The sequence below is a fragment of the Apis laboriosa genome, unplaced genomic scaffold (genome assembly GCF_014066325.1).
Source record: "Apis laboriosa isolate Shangri-la unplaced genomic scaffold, ASM1406632v1 scaffold812_cov158, whole genome shotgun sequence".
Taxonomy (NCBI): domain Eukaryota; kingdom Metazoa; phylum Arthropoda; class Insecta; order Hymenoptera; family Apidae; genus Apis; species Apis laboriosa.
The window spans coordinates 14339-32642 of record NW_025224511.1 but is presented as its reverse complement, the minus strand read 5'-3'; the positions used below and the strand labels follow the sequence as shown (position 1 = coordinate 32642).

Here is an 18304-nt window from a genome sequence, read left to right as displayed (position 1 = left end):
AAACAAGCAAACAAATAATTGATTTATTCAACTAATATCAGAAAGAGGAAAATATTATTTTAAATAAAGTATCGTTCGAATATAAAAAATATATCAAAATATGCAATTTTTGCAAAATATCAGTGATTTTATAATGTAAATTTACTTATACAAAATTTACAATAAAAATAACTTTTCTGTGACATTCTACAATATAATATAAATTATTGGAATTTTCTTCTACAAAAATATTATATCATTCAAAATTTTTCCAATTTTTAATACTATATCGTAATCAAAACTTTCATTAAATCTATTTATATAATATTCAATTATATAAATAGAGAAGAAAACTATATAACATGTGTAATATATTTGCATATTTTCATAATTCTCATTTCAATAATAATAAAATATAATTTTTAAGGATAGATATAAATTCATTATTAATTGCAAAATTGAGTAGGAGAATCGAGCAATTCATTGAACGCGTAACAGGATGAAGAGGAAGATGTCGTAAGTTAGTCGCGAGTTCTGGACTTGGACTAATTAAAAGCACGCTCCAATTAAGCCGAAATAACGAGGGTTTGCGTTCACATCGTGCCATGGGTAAACTCTGTTCAACCACGAAATTTCTGATCCTTTTCCTATATGTAGCTGCGGGTGATGGTTAACAATAGTGGTAACGAAATTGCTGTCCATTCTTTGCCCAATTTCGATGCCAATCTATGTATCTGCAAATCGATTTCTTGTTATTCACGTGGGATCGAGTTGTTATTAAATTTTTCCTCGGGCCTCCGATATTTGTCAATTTCAATTCTGTTTGGAATCGTATCAATTCTATCATTTTTTCTTTCCTCTCTTTCTTTGGAACGATGAACTTTTTTTTCTTTTTACTTTTAGAAACGATGGTAAACCTTGACCATGAAAAGATTACTGTTTTTCAAATATTTATTTTTCATTCTGATAAAAGAATTTTTTATTTTTATTATTGCAAAAATTCCTTCTCTTCAACCATGTCAAAATTATAATTTCATTCTCTCGAAACTCAATTATTCGCTTACCCAATTTTCTTGCAGGTTCCTTTCGACTGGAAAGCCACCGAAATTGAGAAAATTCCTATTATTTTCGTCCACGAAACTGATAATGCAAGCAACGACGCACCCAAAAAGCAGTTAACGTTGATTATTTTCCTCGATAACAACTCTCCCCTGCGCGGTTCCTCGCGTTTCCGTCGAATTTCCTGTTAGTTCGCGTCGAATAACGCGCGTTGTTCCACCCCATCGCGTTCCATGTTTAAACATCGTAGCAACGATATCGTAGCTACCGTATATGGATCAATGAGTCCAGATTCTCGATTCGCTTATTAACGAGAGATAAAGCCAATAAAAATCGTGCGAAAATTAACTCCGTGGAAATATCCTTCCGATTAACTCGTAATGCACCGTTCCACGGTTAATTAGGGAATCGGCTGATGTCGAATCATTTTAAAAAGCAGAATATTTTTCTTTTGTATATTCCATTTCGTGGAAATTTTCTTCTATTTGTTTTCAATTTGGTTAGACGAATGAAAGATTGATAATAGCTCGTCTATCACAAATTTTTGGAAATTTATTTAATCCGAAAATATGATTTTGAAATTGATTTTATTCTTGTGTGTATCGAAATATGAAATTTAAAATTCGTATTATCGGATAATTAATCGTATCATGTAATTAATGTATACCACGATAGAATATAAAAAGACGTATTTATTACCGATGATGACATAATTATAATTATAATTAAAACGATAATAAGCAATGAGATGAAATTGAAAACACATTATTAAAGCCATCGACAATTTTATAGGAAATTTCACATTTTAAGTACGAGTAAAAAAAGATTTTGATAATAAAAATAATACAAATAATACAACGAAAAAGGTGATAAAAAGGTGCAAATTCCAAACACAATTTAAATAAACGAATGTTTTTTAATCTGTTTAAAATAATTATATTTCGCTTTGAATATTTTATTTTCGTAGATTTTTCAATTGCAATTGAATTTTTACGAACGATATTACTTATGGAAAATGAGAATTAATTATCTGCCGATTAAATAACATTTCTTAAACGTGATGATAATATAGAAAAGTGTCTTTAGATATCTTTAGAAAATTTGTCTAAAAGTTTTAAGAGCAATCGGGAAACTTGTCAAAGAAGTTGAATGTTTCCTTATCTCTAGAAAACTTGGCAAGTTCTCCACAAGGACCACATAGAGATCTCGTTTGCTCTCGTGTTTGTCATAATCAAACATATATCGTACGTGTGTTTGCGCCGAAAATTAGAGCCGCATAAAGCAACAAAGAGAATCCCAATTGATTTCACGTCCAAGAGGATAAAATAAAAGAAGGAAGAAGAAAATTGATTCGATCCTTTGTGGCGAATATCAGATGGATAAACAATTTTCGGTATATACTCATCGGGAAAATAACTTGTCAGCTCATGGTCGGTTATTTTTGCAAATGAAATTGCAACAAAATTTCAACAAAAATAGGAAATCCGATTTGGCCAGAAATAAATTGCAATCTGATCAATGAGCTTTTTGTGGCTTTGTATGTGCGCAGAAACAAAAATATGCTGGCGGAAATAATTAGATTGTTGAATGAAGTGACTTTGATATTCCTCTCGAATTTTACACGAATTAATAATACGATTGTTATTGTCAATCTCGAAATTGTGTATTATATTTTGGTATAAAAATATCGACGACGAGGGAACGCGCTCATTTCTAATTTTGATTTGATGATGATAATTTAACAAGCATCAATGAATAATAATTCAAGAGTTAATATTGTTTATTTAATATTTATCTCAAATTATATTCGTAGCAATTTGTTTTTCTTTCTGCGATAAATTGAATTAAATTAAATGATATTATAACAAATATTAACAATTTTGTGAAAGAGCCGATAATAAACGAAGTTAACAACAATTACATCATCGATTATATATTACACGAATCGATAACATGACGCGTTTATTGAGATTCGATTAACAGAATAACAGTCTTAATATAATAGAACGAAATTTTTCGAGAAGGGAATGATGAAATCACGAAGAGTTAAAAGAACTGGCATCCTACTCGTGTGCAAACGACAAACACTTTTTTAATTTTCGCCGAAGAGTATGAAATGAATATGAAACGCGCTTCCAGGTTGGCGCCACGATGCTAATGTCATGCTCCTGCCTCTCTTTTCAACGCTTGTGACGGGTGTCTGGATTATTTTCATAATAGCGGAAGACGTGCAACCTCGTTTATAAAATTCTCTCTGCTATCATCGTGAAAAATAACGGGTGACCAAAATTATTTCCCTTATTTTTTTATTAGTATTTCGAACGAGTTTTATCTTTATTCCTTGCAAGTTTCTCATTTATTTTTTTTTTTTCTTTTTCAGATTTATAGACAATGTGATTTATATTATCTTCTTTTATTTATTTAAGTAAGTAATATTACAATTTGATTTCAAATTTAATTTATATGTTTGCAATTTAATTCATATTAAGATTAACAAATATTTACAAAAACTTTGCACGAATAAAAATTTCTTGGAAATTTATTATAAAAAGAAGGATAGTTAATTTTTGTTGAAACATTTTGTTTTTAATATTCGTCGTCCACATTCTAATTACCAAATACTCATAGCAATATCTTCATTTTCTCCATTTAATTAATTAAATTAATACATTAATCTCTCTAACTTCCACACAAGAAAAGCTAACAATTCGTTGTATGAATTATAAATTCTTCAATACGAATACAAAACCAATAACATCCGCAACATTTTCCATAAAACCTAAACCTAACTATTGCAAAAATATATTCGAATAAAAATTCTTCGTTGAAGGGAAAAATTTACAATTATTCGACACGTTTATTTATTTTTCAAGAAAAGTAAATTTGTTCACCCTTTTGAGCGAATGATTTTAACTGGGTTGCACAATTTAGACGATTTCCTGGACTGGTAAAAAAAAAAGGGGACGATTCAGAAGAGTATTTAACGCGATATTTAAATCTTTGATCGACACTAACAAAAGACTTGTCTTTTTCAGGCGGAGCCGGCGCTCATGTACGACAGTGTGCAGGTGTTCGCCATTGGATTGAGGACCTTGGAACAGTCGCACGCGCTCAGGCCTGCCAACATCTCCTGCGAGATGGAACACCCCTGGGATGGAGGTTTGTCCCTCATAAACTACATCAACTCGGTGAGTTTCCACTTTTGCGCATGCTTTTGTAAAGAGACGTGGCTAGTGTAATTATTCTCGTGTGTATTTAAATCGTGTATTTTCGCGCCTTGTAGATTCTCGTAGAACTATTATAATTTTAATTACATACGTTGACTCGTTCATATATATTGTAGATTATTGTTCTCAAGTTAATTGTTTTAAAATTAATTAGATTTTCGTGGCACATAATTTCGTGGCATATAATTATCTTACAATTTTATTCGCTTGGAGACACATTATTCGAAGATGATACATTTTAGACGAAGATTTCAGTATCGAATAATTTCGCAAATAAAAACTTCGTTTCTGTCTGAATGACGAAGATTAAGCGAGGCACGCTGGATATTTCGTGATATATCTCGAGAAGTATTTGGACAGGGAACGTTCTTCGAAACGGAATTTAATGTTTCATCGCATTAGCGGGTCACGTTATTCACAGAATGATTGTGAATCGTCTGTGAGAACGCTTAAATCGAATTTAGATTTCCGAATATATAATTCATCCACGGTGTAACGTTTCCATCTTTTTCATTGTTCAAAATGAACATACAAACTGAACGAAATAGTTTCTATCTTCAATCGCAAGGATCAATAATTCTCAACTCTTCGTCCACCATGGATACTTTACCTTCAAAGTAACTTTTCGTTTCCCAAGATTTAAATTTGCATTATCAAATGTACTACATTCACATCTGTTAAATTCATCGAAATTGTCAATCACTCTTGAGTTTGAGATTTATTACGAGTAATAATAGAATAAGAAACATCGGATACTTTCTCTCGATCATTGATTCGCATGTGTGAGAACTGCGTGGTTCGAGAATTCAATTTTCCTTGTTCAATACGAGAATATCGTCGTGCACGATCATTTCGAATTTCATATACGGAATATTGTTCAGAACGCATTTTACGAAATGAAACACGTCGGGGAGAGGATCGGTTCGTCCACCGATCCACTTTCAACGGGCAGCGACGTTTGTTACAACGCACGAAGAAACTTAGTCGACGGTTCGGGATGAATTACGGGATGCAAAGGGACTGGCCGGCTGCCAGAAACAACCGCATTCGCGATAATTGCGAGTCCTTTCCCGAAAGACGAATGGCTGTTTCACTCGCGAAAATTTCGAGAAAAACGATTTTAATCCCGTGCCGCGTTATAGTTACTCGTTTTCGAGGGGAATTTCGTTGCAGTTTGCAATTTACGAAATTTCGATCCGGGGGAGGGAAAGGAGGGATCGTTTAATGAAACTTTTGAAATTTTCCACGATTTCAATAACGAACGGATTTCCGTTAAAATTGGAAATGGGTATATTAAGCTCGATCGCCTCGATAGCTCGCCTAATTGTAACCGTTTCGCAGGAAATAGAATATAACAGATTAAAGCGATCTCATGGTTAATAACACGTTCGATAATCGATTTTGTTTAGATGATACACGTGAATCGAGAGCCATGCATAGAGAAGCGAGGACACGAGGAATTTTCGAGTTATTAAGCGCAATAAAATAATTTATATCGCATAATGGTGAGATGTTAATAAAAAAAAAAAAGCAATTCAATACAATTTTTCGTGCATTAAAAATTTCTTTCTTTTTCAGTATTCAATAAAAAATATTTTTTAATTAACAAAACAACGATAAATTGGTGATGGGTGATTGTGTACATTTTGATGAAAATTAATTTCAAATTTAAAAAGTTTGCCCAAAGTTGAAATTAATTAATTCAATCATCAAGTTATAAACAAATAACCAATAATTTGATGTATCATTTTGATACGTGGATCCACGTATGTTATTATGAAAGATAATTTATTTAATATTGATTCGAAGCAGTAATTTTTTTTTTTATTTTCCTAAATTTATTACGAATGAATCTTTCTCTTGTTGCACTCTTGTTCCAGATCGCACACGAGTGTCCACATTCTATCAATCGTGTCGCCATTCATATTCAATCGTTTTACGAGATCAACGTATGGAAAAACTGTTTCTATGAATATCAATGAACATTTTCCAAACATCAAATGTGAATAAACTTAACAACAAATAATTTCCAGCCTGTCAGGCGCATTGACTATAATTTATTCGAAAGTAAGTGAGTAGCTCGTGCATTTTTTCTTTGGGTAAAACAACACCGTTTGTCATTATCGAAACAATTGCTACTATAAAATTCAATTTCACATCATGGTATTACGTGGCAATTTCCGACGAATTGACGTTATCTTTAATAGATTGAATCGAAGTTGCACGCTCGATACTTGAATAATTAATAACCAGTTACGAGATTTTCGACGTTACACCTTTACCAATATTCGATAACTGTAAAGGTCAGTTGAGTAGATTCAAAGGGTTCGACATTTGCAAGTATCTCGTGGGAGAACATTTGTGTGCGGAAGATTATTAATTCACTAAAGTGTCTAAATTCCAATATCGATTCTGCCTTAAGGAATCTCTCGATACATATCATCTTTCACAGAATGTTTAAAAATTTTATTAGCCTACTTTACTCAAATCCTGATAATAAAAGAGATTCGATTTCAAATTCAGGGAAAAGCAATGAAGCAAGAATCAAATTCTGTTGAGAAATATTGATTTAAAAGCAATAAATTGAACATATACCTGGAAGAAATATGTTTCATAAATAATTATCAATCAACGAAGAGAAAAACGCAACGAGGAAAAGAATCGGCAGAAAGAAAGGCGTATCGTTCGAGGGGATGGAAGAAACGTAAAAAGTTGGTGCGTAGGAAGGGAAGAAACCTTTTAAAGCGAAAGCTTTGACCATCGAGAAAGAAATAAGCCATTAAATCTGCCAAAGGAAGTATTTTTAAAAAGAAATAATAAATCGGTGAGAAGCGTCATGGTTATAAACAAGAAATAAAGAGCCTCTCGAAAAATGAAAAATCATTTTTCAATGGGACTCCCGTTTCGAACGGAGAGAAATGAATTGAATTTATATCGTTTGTTATACACAATTTCGCCCGGCACAATGTTCAACGCGGTGTGTAACATAGAACCGTTCTCCGCCTTTATGAATGCGACGCGACGTATCGACATTCGTGCGATAAGCAGCGATGTTCGATTTACCGCGAAATCGTTTTGATTTACGAGCCCACCGGCATTCACACGGCTGCGTACTTATGCCTTGTGCGGAAGATTAGTCGCGTAATCGTATCTTCTGTTCCGGAAGGAGATAATTGAATCGTATTTTGGAGAAAAGGGGATAAATTGGTACGTGGTGTGAAGCTGAGCCAAGAGGAGAAATTGAATACGTGACGGAAATTAATAGCCGTTTAATACTCCGATGAAACACAGGATGAAATATAATCGTGGTAAAGTGAAAAAAAAAAAATCATCAATTGCATTTTTTCCATTATGAATCATTCGATGTTTTCAATACAGGCCATTTTTGAATTACGAGGAAATATTATTGGATGTCATTGTTTAATACAATGTTGTTGTCTCATAATTATAGTAAAAAGTGTAGATAAAAAGTTAGACAAATAAGATAACGTTAGCTAGAGTTGTAAAAGTAATGTAAGTCGATCATTGATACGTAAGATAGAATAATCGTGATCGGATTAAAAATTATAGTCATTGTTGATTATAATAGAACAATCATGATCGATCAAAGATAATAGGCTCGTCACGATCAATCAAATGGTGAATACAACAATTATAATCAATTGAGAGCAATACGTCAATCATTATAATAGATCAATTAAGAATAAAAATAATTATTTAAACAAGTCTAATTAGCAAATAGAATAGAGCAATATTCAATGATTATACTCGATATTCAGTAATAAAAAACATAAATGAAAATGGCGTGATAAAGTAATGATAGATTGCAGACTCGACAATATCTGTTAAAGAATCACCATCGCACAAAAAAAGAACATGTCGATTCTTTTATATATATCCCTCTTTTAACAATATTCTTTAACTTCTTTTTTCATATTTGATCCATTATTCAATTTTGAACGATCGTCCACCATGCTTGTTTCGTCGAGCATGTTTCAGAAAATGTTTTCGCACGACGAACCCATTTATAGAGCCATCAAACGAACCCGTGGCGGTTTTCGAACGGCTCCGTTAAATCGATTTTGTAACCGAGCCCTAACGACCCCATTTCCCCCCCGATTCACTGGCGGCAAAGTATTTCTAAATTGAGAAAAGGAACCCGATTTGCCAGAATTGTGCCAACGGGTATAAACAGAGGGGGGGATAGGCCAGGCTCGTGCCAAAATTTGGTCTAAAGATGGTCGGGAAAGCGTACGGACAAACAACGCGGAATAGCTAATCCCGCGATAAACGCGTTTGGAAACGCGCCAAGTAGTTTTATGACTTGGGCGTTATCACGCCGCGCTTTTCAAACGGCGGAAAAAAGTGTCGTTTATGAACGCTGTAGCTCGTTACCGCCGTTAAAACCGTAAACACCGGCCACGTTTTAAAATCGTTACCCATTTCTTACGCGATGTTCTCTCTCTCTCTCTCTCTCTCGCGCGCGCACGCAACCATTTTACGATCTGTCCTAATTAACTCGTTAAATGTGTTCGACGACAAGCATACTTTGTCACGAAGAAATGGCCGTTTCACCGCGTTACGAGAAGAATACTCGACGCTGGGAAAAATATACGCGTCGCGTTATTCACATTTATTTTTAAATGTTATTTTTTTATTTTATATATTTTTAATTTATTTTTAAATGAAAAAATAAATATAATCATAAAGTTCTAGTAGAGCGATATCTTTATAAAAATATGAAAAATATTCGAATGAAATCGAATCAAACAATATTTGAAACGACATTGTTTGACAAATGATACACGTTGTATTATATTATATTATATTATATTATGAAAAGTTTGTTCTCTTCAGCTTGTCTCTTTACACAAATCGTTTTTCGCATTACCACTTGTTTTCATCTCGAACTCCCTTTCTCCTTCTATTCGTATTCCTCGCGCGCAGATACATTTCTCAAAGCTTCCGGAACCTTGTATCGATTCGGTAGTAAATTGGGTGTAAGAGGAAGAGTAAGCCTTTTCAATTTTTCCATTTTATTACGTTTCAATCCTCGAATGTGAATTCATGAGAGATTATTTTTGGATTTATTGAAAATTTACTGGATCTGTATACGAGTCTGTATACGAAAGATATATTTTAATCGAAGCAATTGATCGAAAAGAAAAGAATATGAGAGAAGAGATAATAAGTAACCATTGGAATAAAGGATAAAAAAATTATATCTACAAGTTTTATTCAAACGATCATTATAGCACGAATCTTTCCATTCAAATACAAATAAATAAAATTCATTTTTCTATTTCACCATTAAACAAACATAGAAAATTCTTATCTTTGTGAAGTATTGAAAAGTTTACATGAATCATTTTCAAATGGAAACACGTCAAGAGGGAATACAATCGCAAGATACAGGATGGGTATTAAAGGTATTAAGAGAAACAATATTAAATAAACGATTCAGAATCGACACGTTCGAATTCTCGTTCGAAAGAATGGATTTATCAAAGAAAAAATTCACTGGACGAAGAGAGGAAGCCAGTCACTGTGGCTCGGTGGTGCAAGTAATCGGACTACCGAGCGTTAAAATTGTACAGGGGTTGCTCTTTTATCACGGTCTCCGCTTTCCCCGTTATCTTCACCAAACCATCATCGTAGCCGGCGCTACGGTTCAATGTTTTGGATGAACGCTTACCGAAATTGCTGCCCGTTATATCCTTTTGTATCCCGCCCACGCATATTTCTTCCCACGTTCCGTGTAACCGTGTCCGCTTCCTCTTTTTTCCTCCCCTTCCATTCTTCTCTATTACCTCTATTTCGATTTTTTAATTTTTTTTTCTTTTTTTTTTTTCTTTTTCTTTCGTTTACGGGATACGCAGTTCTTTTGCTCGCGCTCTGCTAGAGGAAATTTATCTCTCTCCACAGTGATTTTTTAATCTCTTGTTTATCGTCGAACATGAATTTCCTTTGAATTGGTGCGGATAAGAAATAAAATAAAAGAGGTGTAAGGTTGATTATAAGTATCGATTCGAAATCGAGACAAGAAATTGGAAAATTATTGAACAATCGTAGTCAAATTATAGTCAAGTGTATTAGAATTTGCAATTCGAAGAACAAAGTGATTGATTTGATTTAATTATAATCATACGAGTACGTATATTTTATTTTCTTTAATTTTTCAGGCTTTCTTGCTTGTATAAATAGAATGATATTTTTTAATTTATGTAATCCAGAGAATTATATATTTTTTTACTAAAGTAAATATATATCTGGAGCAAGCAATATGCAAGAGGAATTTATAATATTAATAAAAAAATGTTAACCAACAACGATTTTCAATTTTTTCAACATTATGACAAATATCGATATTTTACGACACATAATTAATGAAAGAATATCTAAAATATCCAAAATATCGAAATCTATCAAAAACTGTGCAATCACGAAACGTCAAAATACATGTAATGAATTCTAAATTTACAAGCTCTGTCCTATTCTATCAAAATGCGGTCAAATACAGTCTAAGTCGAAGATCGCGACGATAATCGTTGCAGTCGCTCGATCGAGCGCGTCAAAGACACGAGGAATATCGGTGATCCATTCGTGTATCACGAGTCAAACATGCAATGGAATTGAATATCCGAGCCGATGCTCGTCGATAGACCACCCGCACGCCTTGGCATATTTCCAAATGCCGGCTAAATGCCGGCTTCCTGTCATTAGAATTGCAAAACGCGCGAGCTCGATGGATCGTGGATAACACGACGAGTGAGACGAGCAATGGCTCGTGAGACACAATTGTAACTACGGATTTATCGATCTCTCTGTTTTCCCCTATACGTGAATATTTTATGAGCGAATATTTTATCGATCGCGATCAAAGCAATTCATTTACGTTTCCTTGACAGAGATGTTTTTCTCAGAAATTTTTGCGACACGAATAAGTATGGATTGGAGATTGTCAAAACTATATGCATATTTAAAAAAATGAGAAACAGATAAAAGAATAAATTTTGTCGGTGGACGGGAGCTTGATAATATTTTATTTTCCGTGTTTTTTGGTGGACTGGTAAGCAAAAGGGGTGAATCTATATGGAAATGTCCACATTGAAATTGTAGATGTAAATATTTTTTTCGTACGGAGCTTTATTTCTGAATAAATCGATACGATGGTATGCATACATTTTCTTTTTCTCTTTTTTCGAGATACAACATCCTCGATGAAAAACTGTATTTGTAAAATAAGAATTTGTGTGGATTTTCAACCTCATAAAAAGTATTGTACGAATGTGGTGAGTACATTTTACATTAAGATTAAAAGGGAGGAAAAAAAGGAATTTGAACAAACGAATGGTTTCGAAGATAGAAATTTGTAGATCGTTTTCAAAAATCAAAGCTTTGTATTTGTTAAAGAAATTGATAACCATCACAATAATAATTTAAACTCCTTTTAATTTCACGTTATATTATATTTGAGTTTGAAAAGAAATATCGATTTGACGTGAAATATTTCATTAAGTAAAAATGAACATTCGAATACAATTCTTTCTTGTCCAATAACCATTTCGAAAATTCCACACGAAAAAAATGTCACTCTATATTTCCCATATAGATTTTTACTTTGTTCTAACTTGTTCATCATCGATTCCTATATGAAACAGTAATTTCTGAAATTTATTGCAATATATTTTCAGATAAATCTTATTTATAAATTTATTAACAAATCTGAATCTTAATATAATCAAATCTTAAATTCTTTTATTTTCACACGATTGAATCACACTTGTCAGCACATCTAATTGCAACATAGTGCAGAACACTGAACAGAGACAGCTTCATAGAAATTCATCTTTGAAATGAATCTGAAAATTTAGCAAGACTTAAATGTGTTCATCAGAATTCTTTCAACGTTTAATAAGCGCATTTCCTGAAAGTTCCCTTTGAAGAAATGATACTCGACGTTGATGAAGCATTCTCTCTCGATTCACGCTCGTGGAATCGTGGTTTCTTGGAGTAGCACGCAGAGAAATCGGGTCTCTGGATCGTCGATGATATAACTATGTTAGTTTCTACTCCCTAATGGGGCATTTCGCCTACGATCCTAAATCCTGGCGATATTATGGTCCTTCCAACATGGTTTAATTGGACCGAGCGAGAAATAATTGCCAGAAATAACCCGACAAATATACACCCTCTGCACGCTACATTTGTTTCTCTTTCATCTTGAAATCCATAAATCGTTAAAAATAAAATTGATCACGGATATTCGTTCGAATTAGCTTTTAGGGAATACGGCTTTCCGTGTAATCGTCGTGAGGTAATGCGTTTAGACAAGCAAATGAACGCAGAAACTCACAGTTCCGATGGTTAACGTTACCAGTCCGCTCGTAATTAACGACTTAATTGCGATCGTTCGCTTTCATGGAGGTCTGTCAACATGAAATATGGTTACATGCGTGTAAACGAGATATAAACGGCGGAAAAACGGATAAAATCCAACTTTGCCCCGTTGAATTATGTTTTGTTGAGCCGACGGTAATGCAGCGTTTACAGAAATTGAAGTTTGGGATTGAGCAACAAAGAGCCTTTCACGATTCACGTTAATTTCGTACTTGTGCATAAATCGTAGAAACTGTTCATCTCCTTTGTCCCTAATTGTTCACTAAGCTTGTGAAATATTTAGAAATCTCGAAATTATTTCAACAGTTTAAAATTTGGAATACGAAGAAATTTTTAAAGGGAATTATTGATTTTTAATTAGGATTGTAAGTACTTTTTATTTATTATTATATTTTAATGTTCATTATAAATATCGTATATTTTATCTGATTTATTCTATAAATCAGATTTATTTATCCATGATTGTATTTTTATCATTTAATTAATTGTTTTTTGTTTGTTTGAGTATAAATGATAGATTTAGTACATGGATTTTATGAAATAAAAAGAAATATAAGAAAATAGAACGTAAAAAAATAAAGTGGGATAAATTATTGCACAACAATTATGCATTCATTAAAAACGTTCATTAATTCTTTTATTTAACTTTTCATCAACTAATGTTTTTTTTTTCCGTTGTTATAAATTATTCGTTATATATAACATGTCTAGAAGTTTTTCACAGCAAACAATAAAATACTAGACAAATTTAAATTACATTATCAAGCATAAAAACTGTATATTTGTCTATATGATGTACTATCGTGAAGATAAAATAAGAAGGATAAAAACAAAAAAATTGGCATGATTTAATTCTGTAAAATTGATTTAACACATTTTTTATTCGTTAATCTTGTGAAAATTAAATTTTTGTTAAATTTTTGTACAAAAATCGTGAGAATAAATTAAAAATTTTATGATCAAAATCCACTCAAGAAATAGAGAAAATCATACCATTGAATTCCCTTTTTGATTTATCTCGATATCTCAATTGGTTGCCGAGATATAAGGATTTAAAGTGTCCATAGCGTTTACACAGTGCAGAAGTTTAGAATGGTCCCTGACCTACATTTTTTTCCTAGAAACGCGTACTACGCTCTTCCAGGAATTACGTCTGCCACTTGTCTGGAGCTTAGAATAGGTCAGTGACACGAGGTGCGAGCGAGAGGTCCGAGTAAGCGACAAGGAAAGAGATACTAAACGATTAAAAATTATCCTTCTCTTTACACGACGATATCTCGAGAACCGGAAGTCGGATCGGGATAAACGAAAAAGCATTTTAAAGGGGAAGGTTCCGCGCTTCTAACGATCGCTCACTCGTTGACCGGAAGTCAATATCTTCGGAATTACAGCGATTCAAAGTTTTGCTAATTTTAATAGAGTTTAATCATGTTTTAGGTAAATGATTAAAAATTACTTTCTCTTTACACGACGATATCTCGAGAACCGGAAATTGGATTGGAATAAATGAAAAAGCGTTTTAAAGGGGAAGATTCCGCGCTTCTAACGATCGCTCACTTGTTGACCGGAAGTTATTATCTTGAAAGTTACAATGGTTCAAAGTTTTTCTAATTTTAATAGGATTTCATCGAAGTTTGCTCGCACGATATTCTCATTCATTTTTAATTATCAATAATTAAAAGCAAAGTCAAAAACAGTTTATTTATTTTTCTTCTAAGGTATACAAATCAATTAAATTTTTATTAGAAACGGTAAAAATTATTTGTCTAAAAAAGGCAGAAATTAATTTGTCATATAAATGATCGGATTAATTCAATAGATGCGATATAGTTATTGCTCTTTTAATCCTCCTCTTATACTGACTGGACTTAATGAGCATTTTCTTGGTCAAAATGCCAGAAGTTATCTGTCGTTGAAGAGCAACTTAGATCCAACTTGTACACCTTAAACTGGAACAAAGATCATCCATTAATTTACGGACGCGGCGTGTCGCCTTGGCTGCTGTTTCATGCCACAAACTCGCTTCCGGTTTTCGCGATTTAAGGCCTTATTTCCTGGTTGGTCGAGAACTTCTCTTTTTTTTCTCTCTCTTTTCTCATGTCTTTTCTCACATTCATTGCAAACAATATTTTCATTTATTTTACTCTCTTTATTTTCTTCCATTCTTTTCTCTTTTTTTCATTTTTCATCAATTTCAGGTAAATAACAAGAAAATAATATTTCGTTATTTTCGTAAAGCAATCGAAAAATGTAAATAACGAATAATTTTTCGAAAGAATTGAAGCAACTAATATTATTGCAAAATAGTTTTTTCTTTTTTTTTTTTTTTTTCTTACATTCTCGATTTTTTTTTCGAAATTTCATTCGAAATTTACTTAATTAACCGAGGTGCATTGTGGAACGCTCGATACGCTTGTAATTATTATTAATCGACAAATGGATCGCGAGGGAATTCGCTAATCTCTATGCCTCGAAATTGAAACGTCGAAATAGCTGCATATGATTATGCTCCGTGTGCAAGTCGATCCAAGCATCGTCGCTCCCTAGAGATACAATCCCGCCTGGCGAATATTCAAATTAGCGAGTTACCAATCTAATCCTGATCTGTGAAATACTTTAGAAAAATGCCAGAATAATTTATAATGATTGCTTCCATTGATTTAAACAATTTCGAGCTTCGTTAAACTTTCTCGTAGATTAATTAATTAATCATTTGAATTTTCAAGTAATTTATTTGTTGAATAAAATATTTATACAAGGTGGAACAAATTGGCGTGAAAATCTTCATTATTTTTTTTTTTAATCTTTCATTGTTGATGAACAAATTAAAAATTTTTCGAAGAAACTTTATTTTTCTATTTCTTTCGCTTTTTTATACAGCATCATAAAAATCTAAGCTTATTAATCTTTAAAAAAAAAATACATAGAAAAATTTCAAAAGTAAATTTTTATCATTAATAATTATAATCTAGTAAATAAATAATCTATCCTGTATAAAAACAAAAAAAGATTTTATTTAAACATTTTTTCAATGACTTCAAAGAATTTAACTTTATTTTTTTCTCTCTTTTTATATAAATATCCACCAATTTCACGATTCCCGAAAACTGACGGAAATATCTCCGCCAAACAAACGTCAGCTGCAGAAGCGGTGAAAGTTACCAATCTTTTTCAACCATAGCATGAAACCTTCGATACGTCTTGAAGAAACGTACATAACTCAATTTTACAATCCAAGTTTACGTATCTTCGACATATCTGATTCCACCAATCAATATAACCACGTCAGCGTGATAACAAGATTTTCAACAGTTTCGTAATTTCTTTCCTCAATTTATCATAATATGTCCCTGAATCCATCTTTTAACAAGGGCGAAGGGAAAATAAAATAAAAATTAATTCCTTATCCACGCGTATATTACCAGTAATGATATTTTTAACTATTTTCATAATTTTTATTTCCTTAATTTATCTAAAATATATTTCCAGAAAAATAAGAAGAGAAAAATAAAATGAAAACTAACTATCGCGTATCATTTCTCATAATTCCCCCGATAAAATAATAGGACGTCGTGTGTAGAACGAGATTATTTTGCTTCTCTGTTAAGGGATGAGAAAAAAAAGAAGAAGAAGAAGAAATTCGATATCGCTGTAAATTCCCTTTATCCGGTAGAATGGAACTGTTCTCGCCTCGTTTCCTATCCTCCTATCGAGGCTGTTGTTCCTTTCAGCGCGAAGGCCTCCATAAAAATCAAAACTTAATAACGCTCGTTCCCGGTTAACGGGACAGGAGAAAGTTCACAATAATCTTGGAGAAATTTCACGGAATTATTGGCTCAAGAGACGTACTCGTCGATGCATTACCTTTCTTCCATTGCTTTATTTAATCGATTCCATTGGTTCCGCGATATTAAGAAGTTTCTCGGTTCTTTTTCCAACTCTTCAACCGCTTATTCCACGAATGGATTCAAAGAGGATGAAAAGGAAGAGGGAATCTATTTCGTTTTATGCAATCTGTGATGATGGCTGATAGGGTGTCGAGAGGGAGTAAACAAATCCCCTGTCGTAAGTTTTTCCATGAGTCTGTAATCTCGTAATACTTCCAATTTTGAGATATTCGGAGTATTTTAATAAAAGGTAAACGAAACCTGAGGCTATCGTGTTCGTTGTTTAATTCTATGTTAATCGGCTTTGGAATAAACATGATGGAGATGAATTAAAAAATGAGTAAAATGTAAATATGAAGAGTAGATAAGAAGAGAGAAGTGTAAGAAAAGAAAAGGGAATAAATGAAGAATAAACGAAATAAGAGATTGTAAAGAAATTAAATTCGAAGATGAACGCAAAGATTAAAAGAAAATAAATTATCTTTTTCTTTTACCTAGCAATCTAGGTTTTTTCATTAGAATAAAAAAAGGAAATATAAAGAAAAATTCAAGATATTCGAAATTCGCCATGCAATATCGATACAGGTTTTGTAAAACCAGTGAAAGAAACGTTGGAGATGTTAATTAACGTTCTCGTCACTACGTTCTTTGCTCGTCCCTATCTCCCAGATAATAAACCGGTGGCAAAACTGTTAAATTGCAGTTATGCATCATTGTGTCGCTTCATTCTTCGTTTCTTACTCTCTCGAGGCGAAAATTATCGCGACCATTTTCCGAAAAAACCGGAAAGAAATTCACCTATAAATTTCTCCAAACTGAAACAACTAAATCACAGAAGAACCTCGAATTTTCTTCGAGAACCCACAATTATTTCATTGCTTTTTTACTTATAATTTTTAAAGGATCAAGATGCGACATTATAAATTAATTAGATTTTGTTCTAATTAAATATATATATATATATAAAATGGTGTGTATATTCATTAATAAGAAAATGCTTATTGGTGAATTAATTAATTCTTCTAATTAGTATTTATTCTTTTCTTATCACAACTTATCTCATTATATTAATATTTATAATTATATTTATAAAATGAAATATTCAACACGACCAGCACTTTTGTGTCAATTGTATACACGAATTTGTAATTATTAATTATACCAAATTTCTGTCAACGTTCAACCATAGTAACTCTTCCTCTAAAGATTAATTTGCATAACACCGTTCGGTGATAGAAAGAGATCGGTGGTTGCTTTCATATACGAGTTAAGAGTTTCTCTGCTTAAAAAGTTGTCGTTATTGCGACGAATCCTTCGAAGATGAAAAGTCGTTAGACCGCTTGCTCTCGAGCAAGCCCGAGCGGAAACCGTCCCAAACGCTTGATCCGAGATTCCTTTTTACCCTCCTCCGGGAGATATTTTGAAAAAGTGAGGGGTTACAAACTCGTGCCCTGTCATCCAGGGAATCGTGAGGCGCATAAATTTGAGAAACGAGCTGAGTTGCTTTCATCCCGTTGGACTTTTTAATCTCTTCCTTCTCTGACTCGGCTTCTTTTTTTATTTTATTTTATTTTTCGTTTTTTCTCCTCGAGGGTCATGGATACAAATGCGCAATTATGATTCAACGATCGTGAAAAGATTTTCTTTTTTTTTTTTTTTTTTTTTTCTTTCGAACTTACTCTTTCAAGAGCAGAGTCTCGTATTTTTATTTGGACTTCCTCGAGTTGAAGTTTTGGATGAAATTTCCTTGGA

At 32.7% G+C, this 18304-nt stretch overlaps 1 protein-coding gene across 4 annotated transcripts in view; it reads left to right on the top strand.

Annotated features, from left to right (window-relative positions):
- Positions 1 to 18304, top strand: part of LOC122719525 (glutamate receptor ionotropic, kainate 2) — a 103201-nt gene that overhangs the window by 73660 nt on the left and 11237 nt on the right. For all 4 annotated transcript variants that reach the window (XM_043945430.1, XM_043945428.1, XM_043945427.1 and 1 more), the window contains exon 8: positions 4074 to 4226. In XM_043945430.1, the coding sequence (XP_043801365.1) occupies positions 4074 to 4226 (153 nt within the window). The remainder of the gene's footprint in view (positions 1 to 4073; positions 4227 to 18304) is intronic.